The sequence below is a fragment of the Rattus norvegicus genome, chromosome X (assembly GCF_021556685.1).
Source record: "Rattus norvegicus strain SHRSP/BbbUtx chromosome X, alternate assembly SHRSP_T2T, whole genome shotgun sequence".
NCBI classification, from domain to species: Eukaryota; Metazoa; Chordata; class Mammalia; order Rodentia; family Muridae; genus Rattus; species Rattus norvegicus.
Window position 1 is genome coordinate 81,065,223 of NC_141554.1, and position 12,145 is coordinate 81,077,367.

The following is a 12,145-nucleotide window of genomic DNA, read 5'->3' on the forward strand; positions in this document are numbered from 1 at the left end:
AATGACTTTATGAAATTCATAGGCAAATATACATATATATATGTATGCGTACACACACACACACACACACATATATATATATATATATATATATATATATATGACTTGGCAAATTTTCTAAGGTATCTATATATTTTCCTTGTAAATTTTCTTCATTGGCAATGTTTTATCTCTTTCCATTTGGATCCACTCTTTTAGAGAAGACGCCCTGGAAGACTTCTAAGGTTGTAGTAGAAAAAATAACCAGAAGATGAACAAATTATGGAAAATCATGCAAATTTGAAGAAATAAACATGAAGAAACAATACATTTTTAAAAAGTGTATTGCAAGCATTCTTTAAAACCACAGAAGTGTCATAGACTAAAAGGGATTAAAAGAAAGTACCACAGTGCCCCCCTCTAAGGAAGACACTTTCATTGTTCTCTGATTTGGAGGCATTTTCCTTCCTCTTGCAGTGATGTGAGGCACTGCTTCTGTTTTAACGAAGGTATGTCCAACAATGAAATAGGAAGTCAGCAGTCATACTGTGCGTAGATATGCAGGCATGTGAGACTTTCTACTGAAAATGAAAGCTATTCCTGCAGCAAACTTAATAATCCCTCCCCTAATAGCCATCAACTGTCAATAGCTCCTAAGCTATGGGTGGAGCATTATGGGCCGTTTCCCCATTCATGGTGGACTATAGGTTGACAAGCTCTTGAGCAGGTCTGGTGGAAACAAAAACAGATGCTATGAATTCTTGTTTACAAAGGTACTGTCATGTCCTGAAAATACTATTTTATTTCAGTACCTTTATAATCTCTCTGCCTTCTCTTCCATGATATTACCTGGGATTTGAAGTGGGTGGGTATGATAATATATATTTCATCTTGGTCTGGATATCCAAGAGTTACTTATACATAGCATTTTAATCAATTATGAATTTTCACAACCCAGAGCCATCTGTTAAAGTGTTTCTCTGACCCAGACTTAGAAGATTTCTAGTCTAAATGTTTACTAAACAGTTTGACTACCTGTTCATTTACCAAAACATCTGTAGTACATTCTTCCCTAGGGTCTGTGACATCCCTAGCCATAGGTATTTGACCAGGTTTTTAGTAATAAGCATATATGCTCTTTCATGGAGCAGACATTAATCCATTTGGAAAGTAGTTGGTTATAGCCTAGGCAATCATGCCACTATTATGTGAGTGGGCATATCTTACCTGCTATATTGGTATTATAACATGGAAATTTTATAGATAGGAAATCTCAGAAAAGCCCAACATAGACTTTATTCTCTGTTTTCTTCTCATGAAGAGCATTCAGATCAAGCATAGCAAGCTTAGAAAGGAAAAATATAAAATGTACCCTTCAACTAATAAAAGGGTTCTGGGAAGGGCAATGGAGCTAAATCCCATATTTGAAGAGATAAACAGATAAAGGGAGTGGTGATTTGGGGGCAAGATCTCACCCAGCTAAGCTTATTGCTTATGTATTTGCTATTGAACAAAGAATAATTATATTATGTTAGGCATTATTATTACATGGTTATTGTTTTCATTTGGACTTTTAATCTGGAACGAACTACAATCCAAAATGTAGGATATAGGTTTTTGATCCTGATCTTGAGAAAATAATGGTCATGAAAAATTTAGACTTAGGCATGGTGGTACACACCTTTAATCCCAGCATTTAGAAGAGAGAGAGAGAGAGAGAGAGAGAGAGAGAGAGAGAGAGAGAGAGAGAGAGAGAGAGAGAGAGATCCATATAGCCAAGCTTAGGCAGTGAAGAAGTTGGAAACAGAAAGCTAGTGATGATGTAATAGAACAAGGGTGGGGTGGCAGGTTCCATGCCCAGCAAGCAGAAGAACTTGGCAGCTTGGGTGACTCTGGCTTTAGAGTCAAGAATAGAAAGTGTGACTAGGACAGTTAATACTGGTTAGCTGAACCTAAGAAATTAGTGGTGATTAAGAAGAGACCAGCATCACTGAAGTGAAATCTCCTGGGAAGTGTTTTCTGCGAAGTATTTTCTGACAGCACAAAGAAACTGGGTTCCAAATGTAGCCAAAGTTGTACCTTATGCTAGTATCTAGAATAGGTAATGTGTAAGAGTTACCCAGGTGATGCTAATTTTGAAGTCCTTATGAGAGGCTATTGGTGAAGCTTAATGGCAGTGGAAGATCCTCATATACTAGAAATGCCAGTACCATGGGATGACCACAAAGAACACCAGCAGAAATGGAGTGGAGTAGACCAAAGCCTAGAGTACTACAGAGGGCAGAGTTGGAAAAGTGACCCAAGTCCTTTGGAGGATCCCAGAAGATCATGTATATATCCCAGACATTGGAACAAGAAGATGTGACGTAGAAGTTTCCTTGGGGCCTCCAAGATATTAGAAATGTCAGAGCTGTGGGATACCTGCCAAGGAAAACTGCTAGCAGACAGTGAAACCAGCCAAAGAGAAAGAATTGTGCTGTAGTAAACAGAGCAGAAAGGAATTGGTGATCTGAAGGGTGCTTTGATATCAGACATGGAGGTATATATAGTGTTTTGAGTTTGCCCACCTGGTTTCCTGTCTTGCTTTGGTTCAGTATTTCTTCGCTATAACATGTTTGTAATAGTAATGTATATCCTGTGACATGGGAGGTATGTGATTTGCTTTTTGCTTTTGATTTTATCGGGGATAAGAGTTAAGTGATTGGATGAATCTCAGGAAAGACTGCACATTGGACTTTTAAATATTGTTGAAACTGTGATAGACTATGGGACTTTTGAAGTTGGAATAAATGTATTCTTCATTATGCTATTGTTAGGTATGACCCCCATAGAATCATGTTTGAATAAGCCTATGGGGGCCAGAGAGTGGAATATTGTTGTTTGAATATGCTTGTCCCAGGGAGTGTAACTATTAGGACCTGTGGCTTTGTTGGAGTAGGTGTGGCCTTGTTTGCAGAAGTATGTCACTGTGAGAGCAGGCAAAGTGAGCTTCCTGCTTCCTTCCATGATGAAAATGGGCTGAATTTCTAGAAGTGTAAGCCAGCCCCAGTGAATGTTTGCCTTTATAAGAGTGGCCTTGGTCATGCTGTCTCCTCAAAGCAAAAAACCCTAACAAAGACAGACCATGAGCATGTGGCCAATGGCCAGGAAAACCAGCAGGTAACAAGGGACTGAGAAATAAATTAGAATACCTCCAAATCTGCCAAATCTAAGCTTATGTCTTGTAAATAAAATACCTGGATTATGTGTCTTTTTTATGGGTTACTTTTTCACCTCATCTTTTTTCTTTTTTTTTTTTTCCGGAGTTGGGGACCGAACCCAGGGCCTTGCGCTTGCTAGGCAAGCGCTCTACCACGGAGTTAAATCCCCAACCCCATCTTTTTTCAAAGTAATGGAAAGTTATCAATGCATGGGTTGTGTAATTAAAGAAAATAAAAAACTATAACAATCAAATTCAGACAGTGTTATCAATTGTCAATTCTTTTTAGAAAGGAATGTTTTGATAACACACAGCTCTAGGAAAAGAACTATAACCTGTTGAAATCAAGGGACTATGGGATGGTTAGTAGAGCCAGGTTGTTACTTTTAGCTTTGATCATGTGACCACAGATAGAAATAAACAATGAAATTATGGGCATTTTCTCTTCAGTTGATATCAATGTATTTTTTCTTCCTTCTTATTTCCACTTATGTATCAAGGTATACTGACTTTAGGCCATAATATGTAGATACTTTCTAACATATGGATGTTGGGGATAATGGTGATGGATGCAGAAAGACTCCATTATCTTGGAAGGAAAATGATAGGATATTTCAGTTATATGAATGATAACTATATCGTGTGAGGCAGAGGTTAACCTTACTTTCTTTGGAGTTTAAATGTGACTTTGAAGATGTGAATCTGAGTTGGAAGTCTTGGTCAATAGAAGCACATGCCTTATTAAGTGCAAGGACCTTAGTTCAATCCCCAAAGCATATAAAAATAGGCTTTCTGGCTATGCAGGCTAATTGGAGAGCCCCATTTCTATAAGATACCTTGCAAAAATATAAATGTGAAAAGTTCCTGAGGAATGACATCCAGGGTTGCCCTCCATCTACTATTACAAGCATGAGTACTCAAGTCACACACATACTCCCTTATACATACACATTGTGGTGGTTAATCTTGACAACTTGATAGGATTTAGAATCACCTCTGATTATCTTTGGGCATATTTGTGAGTATACTCTAGATTAGATTGAGGTGGGAACACCTACTCTTCCACCCTAATTGTGAACATCACCATTTTGTGTGCTAAGACTCAGGACTGATTATAAAAGAATGAACACTATTAATCGTTATCTGATTCCCAACTATAGACATGTGACTTGATACTTCAAGCACTTATACCATGACTCCACTAAAGCAATAGACTGTATCTTCAAACTTTGAGCAAAATTATCCCTTCCTTCCTTAAGTTAGCAACAGGGCAAGTAACTAATCTGGAAAATGCATACTGAGAAGTGTTTTGTTGCTGTGATAAACCTTGTCATATTCTTAGACCCTTGGAATGGGTATGCAGGAGGAACACTCAAAAGTTTATAACTGAACTACAGAAGCCCTTGGATACTGTATGGAACAGTTGGTAGATCATTCTGGAGGGAAGGAGAAGGATTCTCAGGGAAATTGTGGGACCCCAGTTCATTAGGTTTTAGAAGGCAACATGGATGTCAGAAATTTTAGAAATTATGCTAAGAGTCATTAAGGTTATATGGATATTTCAAGCAAAGATAGTGTGTAGAATGTGTATAGTTATTACGGCTAATCTCTTTATGTAGAACTACAGTAAAACAGCAATGGGTTGGGTAGAAATGGATAAAAAGGTGAACCTGAGAAAGGGGAAGTGCCTGAGAATATTTAAGGTTGTAGCCAAGGTGTATGGAAGAAAGGGCTGTAACAAACAAACCTACACTTATGACTGTCCAGTATCAGATGATCATCCCAGAAATCATACATGGGAGCAGTTTGTGTATATATATATGTATATATACATGTATATATGTATATGTTTGTATATGTATATGTATATGTATATAAGTATATGTATATATGTACATATGTATATACGTATATATGTATATATATGTATATATATGTATATATGTATATATATGTATATATATATATATATGTATATATATACATACATACAGAATAACAGTTTAAAAAGAGTCCGTGGATTTTGAAAATGACAAAAGGAGAGCCTTGAGGATGGAAAGGAGAGAAGTATTTCAAAAATAATTTAAAAGGCTCCAACTTGTAAAAATGACAATTCATTTGAACGAAGACTGTGCAAACCAGGAATGCTCCAGAAAGGCTTCTGGAAAGCAACTTCCTAGGAAAATGATTCCTCAGAGACAGCACATAGAATTGAGGGCCATTCCAGTTCAAAATATCCAGGCTTCATCATGAACAGCACTTCCTATATGTTTTTTTTTTCATGTATCTAAGAACTTGAAAAGGGGGTGGGCTATTGTGAAACATTGTCACATGAATAGTATTTGCCATTTGTGGGGGGTTGAATGAGAATGGCCTATATAGGCTCATGCATTTGAATGTTTGGTTTTCAATTGGATTGTTTATGATGTATTAGAAGATGCAGCCTTAATAAAGGAGGTATGTCACTAGGGATGGTATTTGAGGTTTTAAAAACCTTCACCAGGCCCATTCTATTTCTGCCACGTCCTATGGATCAGATCTAAGCTTCCAGCTACTGTTCCAGCACCGTGCCTATCTGCTTGATGTCATGCTCTCTACCGTGATGGTTATGGACTCACTCTCTGAAGCTGAAAGCAAGTTCCCAATTAACTGCTGCTTCTATAAATTGCCCTGGCCATGGTGTCTCTTCACAGTAATAGAATAGTAAGTAAGAGACCAATACAGTCATGAAAACACAGCAGCTATGCATAACCACAGAAAGCTGCTATGTAGATGAAATTCTTCGAGGAGTTTAATTTGACTCAGTCATTAAAATATATAAATATGCACGAAAGAGTCCTTGTCTTAAACATAGTACAAAGCCTGGATCTTAACTTCCAGTACTGCTCAAAGGTATCATAATTACTAAATAGCTCTTATAAAATTTTGTTATACTTAACATGTTGGGCTAGCATAGATTTTCCATGGTATAGTTTAGTATATTTTCATGTTAATAATTTATGATTATGGTTTGTTTTTTTAACCCTGTTTTCCTTTAGAAGTGAACTATCTATATGACTTTTATATTCCCTTCTAAATGTTGGATAGATTATCACATTATTTTGGGCTGGCAAGAAGGCTCACTGATCAAGAAGTCTACTGTGAAGAAAGCAATTGCTTCCCCGAGACTCATATTGTGGAAGGAAAGAACCAACTTTAGCATATTGTTCTCTGCTATCTAATCTCATGTGGCTTGTTCCCCAACACTCTTCCAAATAAAAAAAATCATATTTTATATTGAACTTTTAGGTTTGACAGAATAGTTTTTTTCATAGTAATTGCTTTCATGTTGTAAGCAAATATTTCAATGTTAGAAAACATACAGCCATATTTTCTAGATTCTTGACCATGTTTTACTGTGTGTTGATAAGATTGGCACTAAAATGCTTTATTTTAACAACATTGTATGTTCTCTTTGTCTCTCTGTACCTCGGTGTTTCTGTGTCTCTGTCTCTGTCTCTGTGTCTCTGTCTCTCTGTTTCTCTCTCTTTGTGTGTGTAGGTAATTCTTGGGGAAAGATTAGAACATTAGACATGATTTAGATGTAAAAAAGTAACAAATTAAATTTTACTCTTCATGGTTTCTTTCTTTATTCAACCCATTCAGTCTCGCTGTCTGATTTTCCTGAATGATATCCCATTGCTTTACGACGGAACCGGATCATTTTTGCTTCATTTTCAGGATCATCACTTTCAGCTCTTGGTCGAGTTTTGCGAAGTTTAATGCCTTTTCTTATTGCTTCCATTAATGCTTTTCTTGCTTTGGTCATTATTGGCAGGATGGAAGTGTTTTGCAAGATACTTGCATATGCTGACTCTATTCTATAATGCCTTTTCGCTAGAGCTCTATGGTTTGAAGCAGATGATTTCATAGACGACAACGATGACTGTAGAGTGGAAACTTTTGTTAAGTTGCTTTTGTTGAGTTGTTTTGATGGTTTTGCTTGTGGTGGATGTAAATGTCTTTTTGGATATGTCACAGGTGATCTTGACTGTGCTTCAATAAGCTTTGTTAAGTGACTTACAGAACGCTTTGGCACTACATTTGAAGATGTTTGTGGTTTGGGACTAGGTGAGGCAGATACTGAAAATGAATGGCGAGGTACCCTATATGATTTTGGCAATTGGGCGCTAAAAGTTCTTGATGTATTTGCAACTGGATGTTGTGGTAGAGATCCATGGGCATATTTTGATTTTGAGAGAGATCTTGGTGACTTTGGAAAAGAAGACTTTATCGGTTGTGGTTTTTCAACTAAAGAGTCAATAAGAGTCACAACTGAATCCCATGACTGATTTCTTAATGGAATTACTGGAGGATATAAAAGCAGAGGGATCTTCTGATCCATATCCTGTGGACTTAGACCACCTGGTTTTAGTTCATAACGTTCAAGTGATTCTGATGTTGCAGTGACCTCAACTTCAGGTGGCACTGTTAGATCTATATTAGGATTGCTCTTCAAGCAAGCAGATGGTAATGTTTTAGTTTTTCCCAAAACAAAGAAGGAAGATGTTCCTCTTGAGCTTATAACTCCACTAGCAGATGGTTTTTTAGAACTGATAAGGTGGATGAGCCAATCAGATGGCAATGGTGGTGCTTTTGGTGCCAGGGGATTGACAAATACATTGGATTTGTAATGAGTCAAAACTCGTCGTTGCTTAACCACCACATCCCCCTTACCAGTTCCATAAAGGACACGAGGACGTGAATTGCTCATGCACCCAATATGGTAGTGTAGCTGTTCTTGCTCACTAGGTAAGATATTTGCTGCAGATGTTCCTTGACGCTTGTTTCTATTTGGTGGGAAAATATAGAAGGAAGAGCCACCACCATATTGATCTAAGTATGAATGAGATACCTCACTACCAGAGGCTGGAATGTGATCTACAGGGATATGTTTTTTTAAGAGGTGACACTGTAGTACATTTTTGAAATCACCAGCATGGGTGAGATTCTGGTTTTGTGTGTGTTTCTTCTCACTTGCTAGTTGTTTATTCACAGATACGTTATCTTTTAAAAGTTTTGAACAATACAGACATGGGTGGAATAAACCATTGGAAGAAGGTGAATCTTCCATATCATTTTGGTAATACTCAGGCACTGTAAGAAGTGGTATTCGTATATTAGCATTGTTTCTTTCAAAGATTTTAATGGGCAATGATGTGCATGAGTATACTTGCTGTGTTTCAATGGTTATCTTTGAAAAAGTCTTTCTTGATTTCCAAAGTTGCATAGATAAAATGTCATTTGGAATTTTGTGAATAGCATTAGTTAACTGAATTATATTTTCTTGTAAAATCTTGAGTTTAAAAGAGAGGTCATGGATCTCTTTATCAAGTTTGCCAAGCACATCTTCAGTAAATTTATCTAGATCGTTTACTTGCCTCACTATTTTGCTTAATGATGTCAGAATTATGTATATGAACTCATTTTTAATTTCATTAATTGTCCCATGTTCCTTTAAGATGTTTCTCAGAATGTCTTCATTAAATGCCATGTTAGGTTTGCATTAGTAAAATGTAGAAAGCCACTTCTATATCCCCGTTTTAAGCATCTACCACTCTTATCAGTCCAGTCCAGGCAGTTAACTGCAATTTTAAACTTTGCTACCATCTGACAATCATAAAGCCTTTCAAGATGGCATCGGCTTCTTGCCTTCAGGTAGTCAGCAGTTACAGGACAAGCATATGGTTACATCGGATTTTTTTCTTTGAACAGGCAAAGAGACAACAATGCATTAATATGTCATCATCATGCTCCACCACTGCTCCCTTTGGCATGTATCCTCTTCTCTCCTACATTCTCCCTCTGGTTTCATCCTCAATCTGCTCTCTTTAAGCTGCCTGCCTTCTATCCTCCTCCCTCATCTCTTCCTCGTTCTAACTATTCCCCTTGCCCTTCTTCCCTCTTCATACCGCGTATTCCTTCTTCCTCTTTTCTGCCTTCCTCTGACCACTGCCTCTAGTCCTCTGTCCCTAACTCCTTCTATTTTTCTTCTTACCTTTCTGACTCCTCTCTGCTCTCCTCTATTCTCACACACCCTGCTACCTCTTCCTTCTGCCCCACTTCTTCAAGTCTTTACTACAGTTCTAACTTCCATCCTCCTCTCTCAGCCCTGTTCATTTTCTCTAGACCCTGTGCTCTCCTGTGTTCTTCACTCTTATCTCGTCCATTCTTTATCTTCTGCCCCTCCTCTGCCACTGCCTTCTTTCCCCTCCTACCTGTAGTTTGGTTCTTCATTAGCTTTCATCCTTCTGTCCTCTGCTCTGTCTACTTCTGGACTGATCTCCAGGGGTTCTCCTGCTGGGTTTGCCTTATTGCCTCCGCCCACCTTATTTATGACATCACACTCTGCTCTCTGCATTGTCTCTCTGCCCTCAGTCATCCTCTCTACCCTGGGCATTCGTCTTCCATCTGGATTCTGCTCTCTTCCCTCTGCCCTCCATGAACTTCTCTTCTTCCTTTAGTGATTATACTTCTTCACCTCATTTCTTATCTCCCTGACCTCTTCTCATTTCCTCCTAATCACCTCTCCCTCCAACCTTTTTCCTACTAGTCCCTCCACTTGCTTCCTCTGAGCTCCTCCTCCTTTTGCCTTCCTCTACCTCGGTCATCTTCCAGTTCACTCCTCCCTCTGTACTCTTGTCCTACACTCTTTCTTCCTTTCCTTCCTGTAATTTCACTTTCCTTCTAACTACTTCCTTCTACTTTATTCCCACAAGTCACCTGTGCCTTCCTCCCTATGCTAGCTCCTCATCCCTGGTCTTTCTTCTTTCTTCTCTTTGTTCTCCTCTCTTTTCCCTCTGATGTATTCCTTTGTCTTCTCTCTACCCTGTAATGCCTTCCTCTCTGCACTTCCTAACGTTTCCTCCTCCTTTTCTCCTTAGCTCTCCTTACTCTGCCAACTTCTCCTCTCTGTCCCTAGATTGCCTCTGACTCCTACTCCTTCAATTCTGCTTCTCCCTCCTCCTTCTTCTCTCTGCTCACCACACCCCTTTTTCTCCTCCCTCTGATATTCTTCTCTCTTTAGTCTCCTTTCACTCCTCAACAAATCCTCTGCCCCTCTTATCTCTACCCTCAGACTCCATTTTTTTGACTAGGCTGCCCCTTTCCCCTTTCTGCTGCTCCATTCCCCTATTCCATCAGTCCTCCTTTCCTTCCCTGATATCCTTCTTCCCTCATGATCTCCTCTCCTATCTCTTCCCTATCTTCTTTGCCCTCCTCATACCTCTGCTCTCCCCTCTTCCTTCTCTCATCTCAACCCTCCTCTCTCTTCTGATCCACTAGCATTTCCCTCCTCTTTGTCCTTTTCTCCCTCTGCTCTTTCGCTCTCAGCCTTCTTCCCTCTGCCTTCAGGTCACATCCCTCTAACCCTCCTTCTGCGATGTACTCCTCCTTCCTCTCAGCTCTACCTTCATCACTCTTCTTTCTTTCTTCCTCCGTCTATTCTACATCCTGCCCTTCCTTTCATTATTTCTCTCCCTCACTCTCCCACCTGAACCTACTGTTGAGAAAAGGAGGAGGTGAAGAAGTGATCAGGAGCTGAGTGCTCCATTTGCCCTTTTGTCCCAGTTTCACACTATCCATCTCCTACCATCTTCTTTCAGATTATATAAGGGATTGGCAACTTGAGCAAAATGGAATACAAAGGTGTCCCAGTACAGAAATATGAGGAGTGATCACTTCACATTTATTAGAATTGGCTGCCGTAAAGCTTCTCAATGATTGTTTTAAGACTTGCTCAAGGAAATATTTTTGGCCATGTAAGGCCTTTGAAGCATGTGTGGATTGAACTCCTATTGCTACTCTTTCAGGTGTACTTGTATATCTTTCTGATATTCGGAGGTTAGTATGACATTATTTAAGTAACAAAGCAAAGTTTGGAGCCACTGCTGCAGGCCAGAGATAAGACTGTTCAGATAATCATTGGGAAAAATACTTTGAAAGCCCATTATTGTCTATGCCAGGTTAATGTCAATGATGCTAGAATTCAGTTGGTAAGTAATATTAAAGTATTAGGATGATCTAAAAGATTAAAATCCACATCACTTTCATCAACCAGGAGAGGAATGCTAGTTCAGCTACATAGATGGGGGTATTATTTATCACTCTATAATTTACTCTCATTTTGTATGAACTGTCTTGTTTCTTTACTGACTATATCAGAATGGTAAAGAAGTTTTGATCTGAGCAAAGTAATTTACCTTTCAGAATCTCTTAATAGTGATGATGATCTCTTCACACATTCCTCCTCTATACAGTGTGATATTAATTATGATATTCAAGGAAAGCATTTCATTAGCTACAGCTTTGCCCAACCAGGTGACACTGTCTTTATTGTCCTCTGACTATAGTATGAAAGGCGTGTACCAGAAACACATTTTCCCCTAGCATGTGCTCTTTGTAATTGTTTGTTTGTTTGTTTGTTTATTTATTTATTTATTTATTTATTTATTATACATGGTCAGAGGACAGTGTTTGCTAACCACCAAACTCATATAGATTGGGAGACAGTGACCCACCACCAGGACACACTTCTCCTTTATTCTTGCAGTGTTTAATCTGAATATCCATCTACAGTTGTATATTGTCCACTATATTTTGGAGAGCTGCCATGAATTAGGATTCATTGTGTCTTGGTGACCATCAGGGACCATGTGGCTTCTGTATTGCTAGGGGACAAATACATTGGTAGTTCAGTATGAAGTCAATAATTACTTTACATGTTTCTCACTAAGAAACTCTCTAAGCCATACTTCAGAAGAAAATTTGGAGGACTCCCACCCCCATGAGATGCTCTTCTTCCAGTGTGAGAGGTTCATTCTGTATATCTCAGATTCTATTTCTTCCTGGTTTACTGTAATTCCAGACTGAGAGACTTCCATGAATATACAACTTTATATCAAAGTGTGTTAGCATGTTACAAATCCT

General features: G+C 38.6%; 1 protein-coding gene across 1 annotated transcript; it reads right to left on the reverse strand.

The window, feature by feature from the left end:
• Window positions 1–6,782: 6,782 nt before the first annotated feature.
• Wasfl (WASP family member 1 like) lies at window positions 6,783–9,515 on the reverse strand. Its single transcript, NM_001126271.1, is given in 2 exon segments — window positions 6,783–8,922; window positions 9,436–9,515. A coding segment is annotated over 1 exon segment (1,905 nt). The 5' UTR covers window positions 8,712–8,922; window positions 9,436–9,515; the 3' UTR covers window positions 6,783–6,806.
• Window positions 9,516–12,145: the final 2,630 nt, after the last annotated feature.